At 48.7% G+C, this 18263-nt stretch overlaps 1 protein-coding gene across 11 annotated transcripts in view; it reads right to left on the bottom strand.

Annotated features, from left to right (window-relative positions):
* Window positions 1-18263, bottom strand: part of NAV2 (neuron navigator 2) — a 773977-nt gene that overhangs the window by 19562 nt on the left and 736152 nt on the right. For all 11 annotated transcript variants that reach the window (XR_012076623.1, XM_031681096.2, XM_072969658.1 and 8 more), the window contains 7 exons: window positions 16981-17126; window positions 14052-14224; window positions 8865-9018; window positions 7607-7769; window positions 6775-6875; window positions 4547-4642; window positions 2701-2869 (listed from right to left, as the gene is read on the bottom strand). Coding sequence is in view for 10 of the 11 variants with exons in the window: in XM_031681096.2 (XP_031536956.1) it covers window positions 2701-2869; window positions 4547-4642; window positions 6775-6875; window positions 7607-7769; window positions 8865-9018; window positions 14052-14224; window positions 16981-17126 (1002 nt within the window). In the remaining variant the exon portion in view is untranslated. The remainder of the gene's footprint in view (window positions 1-2700; window positions 2870-4546; window positions 4643-6774; window positions 6876-7606; window positions 7770-8864; window positions 9019-14051; window positions 14225-16980; window positions 17127-18263) is intronic.

Below are 18263 nucleotides of genomic sequence, written 5' to 3'. Positions count from 1 at the left end.
GTGATGTTGCCTTTCTTGATATCACTGCAAAGAGAGGATTCAGTCAAGGATATTTGTCCAGAACCTAAAGTAATTCTATTAAATAAGCACCTCAAAAAACCAGTATATGATTCAGTATCTTGTAATAACCTATAATGGAAAAGAATCTGAAAAAGAATATGTATATATTCTATATAGAGAGAGAACACTGAATCACTTTGCTGTACACTTGGAACTAACACAATGTGGCAATCAACTAAATTTCAGTAAAAAAGATAAAAATAAAAATAAATTTAGAAAAAGAAACCAGTATATGTAGGTAAAAAGTAAACTGAAAAGCATTTATTGTTTTATAACAGCATCTTCCATCCACATAATTATTCACTGCAAACAGATCCTCCTAATGCATCCATATGCTTATTTTCAATCCTCCACAACCGAGAATAGCTCCTGAATGCAAGGACTGTTCTAGGATCGTCCTGATGAAGGATCCCAAATGACATCTTCTGGGTACAGGTCTAAAACTTTCCTGGAAGTGGCCTCAACAGAGCCTACGGTGGCTCAAAGCTCAATGCCAAGTATGGAGGGTGGGGTGTCCTGTTGAAACTTAATAACAAACATGAGGTGGGAATTAAAACTCCCTGAAACCGCTCTCTCAGCATATATGTGGCTGTTTTGGTCTCTTGACATAATCCGCCCCCCGGGGGTGACTACTTTGCAGACCGACTCACTTCAGAGCACCCAAAGCCACAGCCCCTCTCCTGGTTCCACTGAAATCAGTCCTCTGCAGCTCACGGATCTCTTTCAGCTCAAATCCTTAAGTGGTTTTTAGTGCCTTGAAGGCCTAAGTGTCAAGTACTACCAGAAGACAGAAGAGTCGTGTCTTGATTAAAAATAAACCTGCGCCGATCCCTCCAGATGCTAAAACAACCTGATGTGCCGACCCAGCACCAGATCCGGCTCTGTGGTGGGGCGACCTGTTCCCCAGGGGCAGACGGTCTTGTCGCCGTTTCTGCAGAGGTCTGGTCTGGTCTCTGCAGTGGGGCACTCCTTTCACTCTGTAGGGCTTGCAGTGCTCACCTACTCATTGGCATGGGTAAAATGCAACGTAAGCTCATGATGGATCCAGCTTTCCTTACAGGGTTCTTGGAGTGGACAGTTGTGGTCAGGGTGTGCTCGCCAGCCCTCCTTCCTCCCCCTTCCAGCAGGACTCTTCTTTCTGATACGGAGTTCATTTCAGGTGGTTCCAGCAGGGCTGACCCCACACCTTCATCCACCAGGGGGGAGGGCTTGTGAGCACCTTTTCCTGGTCACAATGACTGATTTGGTGATGGGCATCTGACTCACCTAAGAATCACCTCTAAGAATTTTTCTCTCGCACTTGTCCAGAAAGACACTCCCTTTTTGCTTCCTAAGCTAGCAGGATGAATCAGGGCCACTCATCAGCCATGTGAAGAAAGCTCAAAAAATAAGCAAAGCTGAGTGAGGGAGGCCTAGTACCGATGGCACTGCTGGAGCACCTGGATCCAGTTATGCCTGAAGTATATTCTGGGATTTTCCAGGTACCTGAGCCTATGTTTCCTTTTTTTTTTTTTCCGCTGAGTTTTGTTTTGAGTAGGTTTCTGGCATCTGTGGCCCGAGGCCACAACTGTGGAATTCGACTCGCTTGCAAGATAAGGCTTGTGTGAGGCTCAAACAAAAATATGCCACCTGTCTATGAGGCTCAAACAAAAATATGCCACCTGTCGCCAACAGAGTGAGATAGTCATTCCTGCTGATGAGGAGCGTTGGGGGTGCTTTTGGAAAACCTCCCAACCAGGAAACCAAACTTGTATCAAACAATCCCCAAGCCGCACTGTTAAATCTACAGCTGAGATCAGTGTCTTACAGAACAGAAACAAGACACCTTGAAAGTTGAGTTTATCAGTCTGTTCGTTCTGTGTCTATCATTCTGTTCCGCAGTGCTCATCAGTCTGTTCTTTAGGTGGTTCATAAAATACAGGAAAAAGGAGTTTCTGGTCAAATACATCTGTGTCAGACTGGATCACACACAGCCTGCTCAGCAGCTCTAAGAGTTAGGACACTAACAGAGCCTTCACAGAGTACCAATACACGCCCGCCCCGCTGCCTCCCAACCCGGATGATGGTAATGATGCAGTTTCCCAGACTTATTTGGCCATGAAACTTTTTTTTCCCAAAATGCTCTGTGGGCCTAGAGTTCCACAGAACCCACTCTGGCCTGGGGCGTAACGTCTCTAGCTGATGAGCCACAGGAAGCTCCAAAGCATCATGCGCGGGCAAGAGCTCCAGCATTTCCTCAGCGTGCTCCTAGCAACCCCTCACTAGCCTACAGCAAATCATGCTTTCCCCATCTGCAGAAAGGGACCGAGTCCAAGGCTCTCTGGCAAGAGTAACTCACCAGTATCGGCTGAGCCCATGTCAACAGGGTTATTAAGATTCCATCACCCCAGAGTCATAAGGCTAATGGGATCTTTTGTTATGTAATTTCAGCAATAAACTCTAATTATTTGTACCTGACGGAGGTCGGAAAAGCTAAAGACTGTTCAGCTTGCTTAGGTAAGAGTAACTGTGGCGGAAGAGAAAAAAAATACAACCCGCAAACATGTGCCCCAACGCAACCGCGGCCACGGTTTCCTGTGCCAAGTCACAGAACAAGGACTGCGGCTCCCAAAGCTCCCCGTCTGCGGGCGGCCGGCGTACCTTTGACAGCCACGGAGATGGTCGTGTTCTCTCCGACCAGGTAGCCGCAGGGGAGGAGCTCGGGGGTCTCGGAAGCGTTGCTGCGTTTGATCTCCCCAATGCTGTAGCCGAGGACGCTGTCTGAATTCAGCCCCAGCTGACTCACCGGATCGACATGAATGATGTATTCCTGGAAAAAAAACCAAAAAACAAAATAAAGACCCCGTCAAACACGTGGCCAAAAATCTGCCCGTGACTCATGTTTCCACTGGGTGATTTACAGTCACCTTCTCCTCTTTCTCAGCTGATGCCTGAGTTGAAATACCAACACTGTGGAACGAGGGACAGAAGAGCTGACTTTCTGTAGGGATGAAGCCCTCATACCACAGGCCTCTTAAAATACAGATTTATTTGGTTAGTGATGGTGGTATGGGGGTGGGGGATGGGAAACCCTAACAGGATGGTGGACGTTTAGTCTGGATGAACCAAGCACGGAAATGTTAGCCTGCCTGTCCTCTAAGTTCAGCTGAAGTCTTGAAGACGTCAGGGCCTGTGAGTGGTGCTGGAAGATGCATGAAAAAGTAATGGACAAGAAATCTCTCTACCAGCCCCTTCTTTTGGCTCAGGTCAAGGCCCATCCTATTGACAAAGGGAACAAAACCTGGGGCTGCTAGAAAAAAGCAACTCTTGAGTTCTAAAGAAGCCAATGTGTGTGGAGTTTGGAAGGTGTTCCCTCTTAGGTGAGTGACCAAAAGGTTGTAGGTCATTGAACTTGCAATGAAGGTCTGTGGGTGGAAGGCTGATAACAAGCCTCTCCCTTTAATGGCCCCATTTCCTCATGTGTGACTCCCCACAGAATCTTTTTGTCCAAACTGTTGTCCTTCTAATCCAAAGATGTCCAACTGCACACCAGCAGAGATCAGGTTTAGGCTGGGGGAGCAGACCTGGGCTGCCCTAGGCCATTCCTGTCCCACACCTGGTCACAATTCTACAGACTGGCCTGCCAAGACAGGGAGCAAGCTTTGATCAGACAACAGAATTTTGTGTGTGTGAAGGCTCCTGAGTCTAGATGTTAGGAGACTGGAGTGCACTGGTTAGAAGTCAGGTTTTGAAATCAGACCAACGCAAGGAGACCAACGTGATCTCTGGCTCAAAAAATGTGGGCCATTATTCGTACTCAGGGGATGTGATTAATGAACATTTCTGGTTGTTAACCTATTTCAAGTCAATAGAAAAAATGTACCAAAAGCTTCTTTCAAACCACTTAGTATGTCAAGGTTCACCTCGATACTCATTAGTTTTTTCTCCTGTGGCAAACACCCACTCCAATGATGGGATTAGAATGAACAGAAAAATAACTATGCCAACATCTTTGACACTGGCCGTGGGTCAGAAGTCAGTGTCACCTGGAGCGCAAATCGCAGACTCTGAAAGTGTTGGCACAGGACGCCGGGCAAGTTAGATCAAATCCTCTCCCCTCACATGAAGGAGGGAAATCTGATGTCTCAGCCCCAGCCACAGGACACACACTGCAAAACATACTCAACAGGACACAATTCTAAGGTGAAGAGAGAATGTGGACATGAGCAGTTCACCATGAGAGGCTCAAATAATTGCTCAAGGCCAGGCAATGACTCTTACTGGCTGGCCAACCCCTGCCAAGGGCAGACAAGAACAGTTGTGCCTGTTCCCAGTTTGTACTTACCTTCCTCCTTCTGTTCACAGGTCCCAGCATCATAAGGATGTGGGAGAGGGGACAGGCCCGAGAAATGACCAGGTTCTGGACACAAACCTCCCTTTCCCTCCCTAAGTCCAGGCCCCCGCTCGGGGAGAGAGACCGGCACAGCCGTCTTCATGAAACACTTACTTTGAACAGCCGTCTAACCACCCCATCGAGCACATCCCACTTGGTCTTGCCACTAACGCCAATGCAGCCAATGAGAAAGAGGTGTGGTCTGGAATCCTAAGGGCAAGGAAATGTATGCAGGTGAAAAACGGGTGGATCTCTTCTGACTCAGTTTAGCAGAGGACTCAGATTATCTTAGAACTCCACCAGTGACTTGAGAGGGGAATAAAATTCCTATTGTTTTAATACCAGCTGTGACTTAGATTGAATGCTACAGTCTTAAACACTCTCCTCCTCTATTGCTAATACAGCAACCTGTGGGTCAGGGAGAGAGGATCTCCTCTCTGCAATCTAGAGCCTTCTACCAAGCGTGTACCCTGTATAGTGTGTAGACCACACATCCCTTGCATGGAATGCTCTCCCCTTTCTGCTATCCCGTCTTTCCAAACTTTGCTTACAAACTCACCTCTTCCAGGAAGCCTTCAATGATTAACCCACCAGGCTCAGAGTTCATACCACTTCAATAGTTCTGTACACAATTTATATGATGATATACTCTGCACTCATTTATTTTTAGGTATTTCTGTCTTATCTGTCTATCAAGTTTGTCTCCTTGCTAGATCTTAAACTCCTTCAGGATAGACTATGTTTCTATTTCTTCTTCTTCTTCTTTTTTTTTTTTAAATAGTATTGATTTCTTTTCTTCTAATTAAAAGTTAAAACATGCTCAGTTCAGAAAACTAGTCAGACTCCAGAAAGTTCACAATCATCTTTTCCTACTTCCTTTGTATCTCTGGCCGCAGGGCTCTGCATAGTGGGGGCTGAATGATCATAATGATTAAAGGCAAGCTAATAGAACATTCTATCGTGTTTGATTTTAAAGTATCTGACATGCTCATAAGAATATACAATTGGGAGAGTGAGGGAGGTGGGAAGAGGGTGTATTTGGCAGTTAAGCAGAATCAGTGGAGCAAAGAGCCGTGCTGTGAGGTGGTCTGGCCCCACCACTTGCCTCACAGCCTTAGGTAAGTGATGCTTGGGTCTTGGTTTCTCAACTGTAAAATGGAGATCACACCTGGACAACCAATCTCATCTGGGTGCTGGGGTGGTCCAGAACAATGCAATTTTTGAAAGCGACTCAGACTCAAACTTTTGTTAAATATAAGATCTGTTTGTGCTGATGATCATTAGAATAAAATGCATTCACAAGTATCACTTGCATTTGTTAACAGAATGTTCTAAGAACAGATTTCCCCTTGATAGTTTATCACTCTGCTAGCTAAGCTCTGAAAATCAAGCTATTTATTGGATCCTTTAAGCTAGGTGATGCTCAAACCCCTGGCAGCTCCAAAATCCTGGGGTTACCCCCTTCAGTGAGTCTAGACAGCCAGCCACAGAGAGGCATCCCTTGGCAGAGAAGTCTGGCTGCAGACGCTTTGTTCTGGAGGGCACTGCGGGCTCCCTAGCTGTCAGAGACAATACTAGCATGTTGGCTAGAATACTAAGAAATAACAAGCAAACAAAAAACTCAAGGGGACGTAAATTAGGGACTCCTGAGTCTTCCCAAGTATCTGAGAGATGGTCATTTAGAGCATCATTTGGATTTAATCAATGACTAAAAATCGACTCTGGTTGCCAATCCCCACCCATACCCTAAGACAGTTTCTTATAGGGGTACGAACTCTAGACCCTGGAAGAGAATAGAACAGAAACTGCTCAGAAAACTCAGGACCGCCCCCCTCCAGCCTCAGTGAGTCAGGACGCCCCACCACCTTCACTTCGAGCCTCCCGTGAGCTGCCGGGCTTGGCCACCTCTGTCTCCCAGCATCTACCTGGTCAGCAGCCTCTGACAACTGCTAAAACTGGTGCTCCTGGTCGGCTGAATTTGGTCTTCTGTACCTTCTGTGCTAAATGTGCTTAGCTACCTTTGAAGAGCTTTGGGAAGAGATTAAATTCAGAAAAGCCATCTCTGACTGATGTGAGTGTTTAGTTAGTGACATGAAAGTGCAACATGGGCCATCTTTAGGGCTCTTCATAGACGTTCCAAACATAAGAGACAGGGAATGGCCATTGGCTCACTTCCACGTGTCGAAATGCTGCCAGGGTTTAGCGTGAGTTAGGGAAAGCGTTAGTACTATTTCCGAGTCCCCGCAGGCTCCGAGGTGGTAGGGTGTAAGGATGAGATCGCTACGCTAGGTAGTTCTACCTGGCGCAGGGACAGGCAGAGCAGGGGGAGGGATCCAACTAACCTCCTTCCACTTCATTTCCTCCTGAAAGCTGACAACTATCTTAACATGCCTGCCTCCTTCCTTCCGAGCCGAGCATTCACCAGTGTCATCCAGCAACATGTCTGCGAATGGAAAACATCAACAGCCTTAGGCACGTGGGGACAGCAAAGCCGGCTTCCTGACACCCCCGCCGCCTGTCGGCACAGCAGCGGGACAAACCAGGTGTCGGGGTGCGGGGGGGCGTGGGGTGGGGGCGGGGGAAGGGGCGAGGGCAGAATGGAGGATGCAACCACAGAAACCAACAGTGGACCAACCAAGGAGTCAGCAGGCTGACGACGTGCCTTGCCAAATGGAAGTGCGAGGGAGACTCAACCGAAATGCTAGCAACAGCAGCATCATGGAGAAGAACTCAAAGCGTCAGGCTCGATGTGCTTACAACGAAAACCTGGATCATGGTCGCTAATTACCACACAGCCTGGAATCCAGCCCGAAGGCAGGAAGGTCATAAACCAAGCCACTGCCCAGGTGGGACCGGCTACCATGGGGTGGCGGGGGCAGGGGTTGTATGTAGCATACAGCTTGCAGGTCAGCCTCTTAAAATGGGTCAAACAAAACTCAGCATGGTGGGCGAGGGGATCCAAGCTCACAGCCTGGAGAAACTGGGGCGCTGGAGCGAAGCATGACAGCAGTCTAACGGCTGGGCTCATGTTGGTAGCAGACGCACACCCAGACACACGCACACCCTAAGTGCACACACGCTTGCTGCCTCTCCATTTGATCTGCTGCTCTGCTCATCCTGGGGCTTCTGCTTAGAGACCAGAGTGCCTGCTGCAGGCCCGGTGACACCACTCACCCAGGCTGCTTGACTCGGCGAGGTTCAGGCTGTGCTGGGAGAGGCCCATGGACTGCCTTGGGGAGGCAGAGAGGGACACCTGGGAGGGCGCCCGGCTGCAACCACTGCCTTGTGACTCTGACTTCAGCCGGTCATTCTCAGCTTTCAGCTTCTCTATTTCACTCTGCGAAGGGTAAGGGAGAAGCTCACTTACTAGGTGGACATAATGCAAAAAAGCCTTTTATGGAGGAGAGATTTAAAAGTTCCCTGCAGGGATCGAGTGGGTATCTCAGGCGAGAAGGAGTAAGTTACACAATCAGAGAGATTCAACAGTGTCCACTGCCCTTGCTGGATACACAAGACCTCACCAGCAGGGGAGGGGCTGTCTTTTCCGAGACCTGGCCTTTAACAAGACCTCAGAAATGTCTCCCAGAGTCTGAGTGGAAGGTGGAAAAAGTCTTACCTGAGAAATTTGAGAAACTTTGGGTTTCTCAACCCAGACCTTTACTGCGGGACTTCTCAGAACTTTAATGAGTTGGTATATGTGTTGTGAATCTGAGAGGGGCAGTACTTCCTAAACATATTTGATCAAGGTGCTTTCCTTTCACAGAGTTTCTCATGGAAAGTGTTCCAAGGAACCTCCCTTGGGAAATTTAGTAGAACTCACAGTGCTCTTTCACTCTCTGAATATTTATGAAGAACCTACTGTGTGTTAAGCACTGGTGCTACATCCAGAGAAAGGGGTGCAAAATAATAGCTCAGAAGACTCAAAAGCCTTCAATCCGCAGCAGGAGAGAAGGGCCCTACAAACCAATCTGTAGGAATTTAGGTCAGGGCACTAACTCTTGAAGCTGTAGGACTTGGAAAAGCTTTGCAGAGGAAGAGGCATCAGGCTGGGCCTTGAGGGAAGGGTGTATAGAAGGCTATCCCAGTGGAGGGAAGAAATGAAACAAATTCCTGGGGCAGGAAAAGGGGGCCGTCGGTGGCTCCCTCTGGCTGGTGAGCAGAGTCTGGAAGGTGGATTTGGGAGTGGGTGGTAGAGTAAGAGGACAACGCATCCTGTAGAAGCCTTGTGGGCCAGGTACAGGAGACAGTGCTGCAGGCAGGAGGCTGTGGCGGGGAAGGGGCTTGGTTACTCTTACACTTCTAAAAGATTGGCTTTGAGCAACAGGGAGGGCCTATAAAGAGAGCAAGGCTAGGAAGGCAAAGCAGCCCTCGGGCTTGGTGGAGGGCACTCCTTCCCGGGCAGCCTGGGGCTCAGTCGCGCTCTGACTCTCACCTGCATCCTGTTCATGGCCTCCCGGAGCTGGTCCAGCTGGTGCGCAGAGCTGAGGGCTTCCAGGCGGATGTCGGTCAGCTTCATCTCCTTGTCTCTCAGCTCGTTTCGGAGCTGCATGACCGTCTCGGCCTCACTGTCCATGCACTCTGAAATGCTAGAGAAAGAGGAATGTTACCGACCAAGACAGCTCTGAGCTCCGCCCCTTTTAGTCCCCCAATGACAACCGCTCCATGTCCATCATCACATTTGTTCAGGAGTAACCCTGTATGACCAGCTGCCCCGTGCTTCCTGGGGGTAAAAATATCAAAGCACTTGAAATTCACAGACTTTACTGCTTCTCTACACTCTCTCTGCAGAGCTCTGGCAATCAGAATGGCATTGTTGCCCCTTTCAGCCAAATCCCAGTAATCTAGGGATAAAGAGGAGCCTGCGGAAGGGAACAGCAACCTTGGGGCTTTGAAAGCCTCTGTGATGTGTACACAGCTGGGCCCTATGCTGACACAACATGGCCTCTGAGATCTAAACCCACTCAGAGAAATGATGACATCTGTCTGTTTTTAAGATTCGACACTCCAGGGTCAGACAGCTGAGGGTGATACTTGTTTGCCAAAAAGGAGAAGAAACCTGAAGATATGGGTGGAAGATGCTAAGTCTGCTCCTGGACACATTCTAAAATCCACTCCCCTAAACGGGTCTAGAGAGCAGTCTTTCACTCCCCCACGCCTACAACAAGCTCACAGCAAGGAAGAGAAACATCTTGGGTGGTCAGAGAGTAAAAAGGATGATGGTGACATGGAAGCCCAAGTTTTATCTGAAAACATGCAACAGCGCGGCGAGCTGTCCTCCTTCTCCAGCTGGACACCAGATCAGGGGACCGCAGGACCCCGTGAGTCCCTCTGTCTTGAGAAGTGGTCCTTCCAGGCTGGGTCCCTTATTTGATTAGTTAGGTTTGCTCTTTTGATGTCTGGCAGGTCAGCACAAAGTGGAAGATCGTAAAAGTCATGCTAAATTGTAATGTTAGAAAAGTTAGTTCTATTTTATAAGAAAAGCTCTGTTGATTTCAAGGATTATAGGAGCTGAGGTGAGCGGTGATCCAAAAGAGAATGCTTTGACATTTCTTGGACTGACAACAGAAAAAAGAAAAAAAACAAAAAAACCCAAGTCCATAAAGTTACAAAGCTGAAGCTGATTATCTCTGAAAGGCACGGTGAGCATGTGGTCTCTGCAGAAATAGTCACGGGAGACCCAAGTACTGGATGTGAGGCCAAATCAAACCTGACATGTGAAACTGGTAGAGGGTGTGGAAACGCTCACTGCCAAAGGAAAAGCATTATCATGGTTAAAAGAGATGCAATTGTATTTCGGGGGCAGAGAGGACTAGAAGAAAAATTTAACATCTGAACAGCCAAATCTTTTTGTGGCTGTTTTCCCAGCCTGCACTTGAACTGCTGCGAGAGTTACAAAACCACCTCTTATTTTCAAAAGTTGTCAGCAGCCAAGGAAACTTCTCCTCTACTTCAAAATCTTCTAACACTTCCAACGGACTCTTTCAAATCTTATAATTCTTCCCACTCCTATAAGAAACTGAAGTCAACAGATTTGGGGCTGAACTGTCTTTAGAAATCAGATCATCCCCCACACAGATCTCTGCGATGTGAACAGCCTGTGGTTTGGAGGGTTTAATGACAGTCGTGCTTTTTTTTGGTTTGGGAGGTTTGCAGGGGGAGCATGCAGAAACTGGTTCTTTCTGGAGAAAGGACTATGGTTTCCGGGTTTAAATGGAGTGTAAAGTCTGAACAAAGTTCCACGGTGACATTCTGGTCTTAGCCAAACCATGCCCGGCACAGATCTCAAAGGCTCCAGTCCACCGCAGAGAACCGGCTTTGGTTCACACTGTGTCAGTCCGTCTGTCAGTCCACGGCGAGGCATTTTACTGCAGTCTCTTTCACCGGGTCTGTGCTTTTTCCCCAGGAAGCTTTCTCAGCAAGAGAAGCCACATTTTCTCAGGACCTGCTTTCTGGAATTTACCACATGGGTTACTTTGTGAAGCTTGGCCAACGATGACGTCACAAAGGGAAGCAAACTAGAAGGAAGAAAGTCTGTGTGGGAGTAACTGCACCAAGGGTCCTGGACCCTTCAGTTCGCCCCTCAAATCAGCCAGTTCTCAGAAACCCACAACACAGAGGTGATGTTGAAAACAAGCCCCAACTAAGTTAGTCCTTATGCCGACTGCCCAGGACGGAGCCTTTGCCCCTCGTTCCTTCGGCACTATACTTCTGCTCTGTCACTGATAACTCCTCCCTGCCTGGCTGCTGGCTCCCAGGACCAGGGTTCTTCTCTGCCTCATTTGTCGTGTCTGATGTCACTGATCCACACGTAGCAGGTGCCCCGCAAACGCTCACTGAACACGTAGGCCACTGTGGTAGGCATCTGCAGTACATATTTAAGGTACCACGGACATCACTAACTCCAGGAAGTGGTACTGCAATGACCTCCGTTCTAAAGATGGGGAGGCTGAGGCAAAGAGACTGACGTGCCCACAAGAAATGCCAGAATCAGAAACAAATCTGGTGGGTCTGCTGAACCTGAGGGCCCACGCTCCTGAACGACGACCAGCAGGCACTCACGTTCGTCCTCTCCATGGGCTACGTACTGAAGCAGCCTGATGCTCACCACTTCCTACTCAGTCCCTAGCACTTCATTCCAGCACATTCCCGCCAGTCTTGCGCAGGCGGCAGTGCTGGTGGAAGACCTAATTTTAAACGCCCGAGTATGGGAAATGCTGCCTTCCCACACCGCCATTCCTTCCACCCACGGAGTAGGAACTTTTCTGAGCCCCAACTCCTCTGCCTTTGGTTTCTTCTTTGAACTCTGTCTCATGTCTAGATCTGCACATTCTTATAAACCCTTCAAGGTTGGAAAGAAGCATTTGCTTTCTGCCCACCCTTTGGAAAACCAGACCCAAAACAAACATCTGCAGTGTGCATGGATGCTGTGGAATGTCAGGGAAGGGCTGCTGAGCCCAGAGGCAGCCCCACCCAATCCCGACGGGGTAAGTGGTTTGGACAGAGCGCTCTCTCGCTGTGGTCTCCAGGAGCCCCATGTGGCTGAGTGCATCATGGCCACCCTCCCCTTGCCTCACTTGGCCACTTGGCATTTGGCCTAGTTACTACTCCCGCCTCCAAACAGTTTTCTCTCTGTCCTGGGTTCCTACCCCAGAGCTCAGACCCTGCCCCTCTGCCTCTTCTCCACCTCTATTCAACCCCTTTGGAGAATCCCTCCAGCTCTGGGATGATGGCATGTGAGTCAATGATGGCCGGTCCCTTACTTGCCTCCTGGGCTCCCTGCAGGTCACATAGGACTCACACTCCCGATCACTGGCCTAACCCCTCACACCAGCACACAGGGCAGCTGGAGGGGCACTGCTGTCCAGCCGTCAGTGCTCCTCTCCCCTGACCCCTGTTTACACCTTCGCCCAAAGCAGAAGTGCCTGTCCCCGTGGCCACCCTCCTACCAGAGTGCTCCCTGAGAGAAGAGGAGCTCCTCATCTGAGTAAAATGGAGACCCTGATGTGCTGCACCGGCCAGTGGGCTGATAAAAACATCAGGGCCCTAGGCTGTCTCCTCATTTCCGCTTCCTGTCTCCTGTGTGCTACAAAGGCCTGGCTCACCCTCTCACCTGCATTTCCTGCACTCATCTGGCAAGCCAGCCTTGGGACACTGGCACAGGCCGCTGTCTTCAGCAGGTGGGCTGGCAGGCTGTGTGGACCGAGGAGTGGCCCCACAGAGCTGGCCTCCTGAGGCTGAAGGAGGGCACAGCAGGAGGCGGCCCGGCGTGCACAGCACTCAGCCGGGCCCTCCCAAGACGCCAGTGATGCAGATGTCATTCATCTCATGCTCACCAGTGAGGAAATGGAGGTGTCTACCGCCACCCGACTCCCTTGCTCAGCCCTCTCTCAGAGGCTGTCCTGAGCGCGGCGCCGTGGCCCTCCTCTCCCAGGCACTGTCTGATCTCGTGGGAACTGCCCCCGCAGACTGCTTGGCTCTGGTCTTCCTTCCACTTCTCACCTGGCTCTACCAAGGTCTCTGGTGGGATTCGGCCCCGCGGGGAAAGGGCAGTCGCTTTCACTGCTGCCGGAAGCCGGCCGTGTCGCCTTCTGAGCTGGCACCTGGATCCCCGCCTGTCTGTCCCAAGACATTCCTGACCTGTTCTTTTTTTTTTTTTTTTTAAAGATGTTTTCGGGGGGAGGGTAATTAGGTTTATTCATTTATTTAAGTGGAAGTACTGGTGACTGAACCCAGGACCTCATGCACGCTAAGCATGCACTCTACCTTCCCCTCCACCCTCCCCAACCTATTCTTGCCTCTAGAGTCTGGGCTTTACGTTTTCAGATGGAGGACAGGGCTGTCTCCTATGACCCTGATGGAACAATGATCACTGGGCACTCAGTGGAAACCACGGGAGGTGGGCTGGGCACCTTGGTGCCAAGGGGAACAGCATCTCAACCAATGTCAAGTGAGCAATCACCTGTCTCTCTCAACCAGCTGTGTTCCTGAAGAGCTCTGTACAAACTGACTCATTTCCAATTCACTGGGAGAGGCCACGGTGATGAATCATTCTATGAAACAGAGAGCCCTTCGCTAAAGAGAACCGCCACTGAATCTCTCCGTTTTTTTAAACTTCCAATTTCTCAGCACTGACCTCAGAGAAAGAGTCCACACTAAATTTTGATCAAAGAAGAAAAGTGTAATCTCTCTAAGCCGTGTCACCCAAATGAACCAGAATTTCAACCCAAACTGCCAACATTTATATCATCATCTCCCTGTCACGGCTGTAGCTTTTCACATCCACTTATCTTGTTTAATCCTAGGATAGGATAAGTAGACAACAATTATCCCAATTTGACAAAGCAATGGAAACAAAGAGAGGCTAAGCCGCCTGCCCAAGACCAACCAGCTAATTATCCACACTGATGCCAGCAGAGCAAAAACTCGAGTTTTCTCTCTCTTTCAGCGTCCCCAGTCCTGAGCCACTGCAAGAACACGCGTGGGCCGGGGAACCTAAGACACACAGGACCCAAGGAGCAGATAGATACAGCATAAGAGGATCCCTGGCCATTCCTGCTTGAGAGGGTTCCCGGGGCCAAAGACGTCGCCTGACCAGAGTGACCCCGGCAGACAGACTTACAGAGAGCTGGAGTGAGAGGTCCTCAGCAGCGGGGTGGAGCCCGCGGAACCGTTGTGCGGCAGCTTTGGTGAGGAAGGCAGCGAAGAATCCGTCATCTCCTCGATGTCCGAATGAGAGGACGCCGACTTGGGCGACTTCTTCTTCCCGAAGGCTTGCTTGAAGGAGCTGCGCAACTGAATACACGAGACCGTCAGCCTGGCCGGGGCTGCGGCCGACACTCAGGCCTCGGCCAGAGGCATGCAGACCGAGGAGCAGGCCGCTTCTCCCGCGTCCTCCCCCCGCCGTGGAAAAGGCTCCCGACAGCGCTCTCGAGTCAGTGCATTAAGGGAAGAAGAGTTATCTGGTGTTGACAGCTCAGAGGACTGGACCTGTGGGTGACATTTCATGCCTACTCTTGGGTCGAGGCTAGATGCCCACTGCAAGACAGAGCCTGGCTCAGCGGACGGATGTGGGGAGGAGGAGGTTACGCAGCAACAAGGCGGGGTGCTCAGACACGGGACGGATGCGGATGAGGTTAGTCATATCAATGGATGGGTTAGCTTGGTATCTGATATTAAGGTTGGTCTTGCTTACCTCATTGACCTGCCAGAGAAAACGCAAGCAAAAATGGGGAAGGGGAAGGAAAAAAGACAATTTTTAACAGAGAAAGCCAGTGACAGGGAAAGCTTTGGACTTTTTAGACACCACGTGGCTAATAATAAATACCATACACAGAGGAGGTTTCTGGTAGGATCAGGAGTCTTTCAAAGCATTAGGGGCCTCTTCCTCTATTACGGAAGGTGAGGAGCAGCGGGTCTGGAAGTTCCCCTATAATCCGAGCTCCGCTAGCTTCTCTGTCTGGTTGAAATGACCGCCCCACCTTCCTACGTTCCCTCACTCTTTTCTGGCCTCTTATCAGACATCCCTAAGCCATATATATATACATATACATATACATATACATATACATATATATATATTTGGGAGGGGGGCAAGCCTTCTTTTCTCAGTGAGGGTAGCTTTATTGCTGCACTGGTCCTAGCAGAGCTGCGTAGCTCTTTGATACATGAACTTAAGGACTCCTGCTGCCCTTCTACATGTATAAGATAATATAATAAAAGCAGGGAGTTAGCCATCTCACTTGTTGCTCAAAAATGATATTTTAAAGAAATTTATTAACCATATTGGGAAAAGGTAATTGGTATATCACAAATTCTCCAAACCATGAGATAGATCTGAAAATTCTAATAAGAACAGAAAGATTTTAAAGCGCAACGTCTTCTCTGAAAGCCATGGTAAGCATGTATTTTTCTAGGCCAAAAAAATAAAGTTTCATCTTGAAAAAGGTCTTTTAAAAAGTAATGTCCTTTTTCTAAAGCCTCTTTTCCTCTGGAAACATATTCTGGGGGTTGTCTTAACCACTGTAAAGTCCAGAAAAATGAGCCATTCTGAAATAATGAGACGTTTCTCCCAGCAAAGTTTCATTCATAACAAACTGCATGTCCAGCTTGTGGGCAAATCTAGATCCCATTTCTCTCGCATTTCTTACTTCTGGCCATATTTCCAGACAGCAGTAATAGAAATAGAAAGGTTTGGCACCTGAATTCCGGCCTGTACCTCTGGTAAAATGCTAGGCAGAAGAGATTACAAAGATGAGACAAAATTCAGCTTTGGGATTCTCTGAGGATGCCAATTATTCATCCTCCCCAATTGCACTGGTAATCAAGAGTTGTCTTAAAATAAGTAAGTTCTATTTCCTGAATGGAAGAAAATGGCTAATCACAATTTTTCATAGAAAATAGTTCTCTCTCATCACTTTGATAATCAAATCAGATTATTTATCAACAGCATATTAGAAATAGCAACATGAGTTAATTGTATTGGTTTGAGTCATAGCAAATGAGTTGATTAAAGCCATTAGTAACTTAAAGGAAACATTTAATCAGAATGATGAGAGGCTTACACTGAACTGGCTTTTGAGCTTCCCTGCACTGTGAGTTATCAATAACCAGCACGACTAAATGCTCAGCTCCTCCATTGCTAGACCTCGCCACCCATCCAAGATAACGCAAAATGAGTGAGAAGGGTATGGAATGAATGAGGACATGGAAGCTACTGTGAAAACACGACGCTGTCAGCTTTGACAAACGGGGCCCTGTGAGTACTGGCCAACTTCAGATCCACTTGGGGTATCCCTGCACTGAACTCAGGGAGAAGCAAATGCCAATCAGAACTCCACAACCTCGGTAGCAAAGCTAAAAACTGGGGGGTGGAATTTTCTAAGCGGAATGGGAAAAACTGTTCAAAATGCCATTGTAAAGAAAGTCAAGGGGCTCAGTGGGATTATGGAAACATGGAGAAACACTGTACTGGAGATTGGTTCTATTCAATTTGCCATTTTGAGGCTGAGCCCCGCCCCCCAGTTGAGAACCATTCACTGACCGCTAACAACCACACTGTGAAACTTTTACTTACAGCACAAGGTCAAAAACTTTTCCAAGAGAAGGGTGATTTAATGCTATCATAGGCAATTGTGTAAATAAATAAATAAGGAGTATGGATCGTGATGGGATAACCAGCGACGCACACTCCAAAAAATACTTTGGAACTAACTAAAAACCACTTGAGAGTAACTGCTCTAGGATCTGGGACTTTGTGGCCAACATACGATGATGAAGACATGACACATACGGAATGAAAGATGAGTGCTTCACGTAAAGTCTCATGAAACAAAAAACTACAAGGAGGTGGTTATTTCCTCAATCCTGGCGTTTGGCTGAGCCCAGCACTGATTTTAGTAGAAACCTGTCCACAAACCACTTCTCTGGATCGACTCCCAAAGGTCTGTGCACTGAAGGGAAGAGCCAGCCTGGGCTTCATCCGAGGGGACGCGGCTTCTGAGACTCGCCTCCGTGAGGCAGCACCCACGGGGGTCTGGGGATGTACTCACCCAGTTCTTTCTCTTCTTTTTCTTTGAATCACTCTCTATGTTGCTGCCCACGCTGGAGTGGCTGGTGGCGCTGTTGATGCTGGAAACACTGTCAGAGGAGTGCTGTCTGCGGATGCGGAGGTCTGCGGACTGGGAGGTACCATTTCCTAGAGATCCAGGGCAGGAAATCAGGAGCTGCTGACTTGGGGAAGGACCCTTACACCTAAACTCACACAGTCGAGGATGAGGAGGTATTTCCCAATTAGACATCACCTCCTGTCCCTCAATGCTAGTTTTAGGGTCCTCGAATAAGTGGGTGCTATGCTTTGGTCAGTTAAAAGAGGGCTCTCTCCATTTTACAAAAGTCAGAGGAGGCTTAGAGAGAATTCCCCCACACCCGCTCCCTTGAGCCTTAGACGGGCGCTAGAGTGTGTTCCTGAGTTGCAGCGACAGTCACCTATGTTGAGAGCACCCCCTCCTTTGCTCTGTCCGCTCCTGCTGCACCAGCCTCCTCACACATCCACAGAAATGCCAAGCCCATCTCCTCTCAAGATTTTCCAAGTGCTGCTCTCTCTCTCTCTGGAATGCTCATCTCCCTCTGCTCTGCCCTCCCATGTCAAGTCCAGGCTTTTTCAGGAGGCCTGATGTCTGAGGTAACAGTGGTACCAGAAATAACACTGCCCGAAACGGCAGCAAGACTGAAATAAAGTTTGCAGACAGCATTCCTCATAATCACAGCACGACACTGGCCATCTGGTCTTTAAGAGCACTGGTGCCAGGGTCAGATCTGGGTTCTGGCCCCACTTCTGTTTCTTACATCCTATGACCTCAGGATGGGACTCTCGCCTCTGAAGCCCAGTGTTACTCTCAGTACAAAGTGAAGAGGACCCGTATTGCACACATAAGGGTGTTGAGGAGAGAAAACGGGATAATTAAATAAGTGCAACACTGAGCGTGGTGCCGAGAACACAGCATAGGGATTAGAACAAAGTGAGTGTTCATTAAATGTTAGCTCTCATTATTACCATTAATATCATTTTTGCTGGAGGTAACTCATCCTCAGGCTCACCTCTGTACCCGGGCCCCCCAAGGAAGATACACAAGGACACAGCAATTTCCTCCGAAATATTTTCTGGGACAAATGAGAGAAAAACCCATTTCAGGTTGCCCCACATCAATATGTGAGTATGGAAGCATTCGTGAAGTTAAGGCTGTGAAACACTTTGACATTTTGCCAAGAGAAATACATTTTCTTCCATTTTTGAGATGCATCAGAGGAGAGGGCGAGCTGGAACAGCTGTCTT

This window comes from Vicugna pacos, chromosome 10 (genome assembly GCF_048564905.1).
Source record: "Vicugna pacos chromosome 10, VicPac4, whole genome shotgun sequence".
In the NCBI taxonomy this organism is placed as follows: domain Eukaryota; kingdom Metazoa; phylum Chordata; class Mammalia; order Artiodactyla; family Camelidae; genus Vicugna; species Vicugna pacos.
Note: the sequence above shows the minus strand (reverse complement) of the source record. Positions and strands in the feature narration are given on the sequence as shown.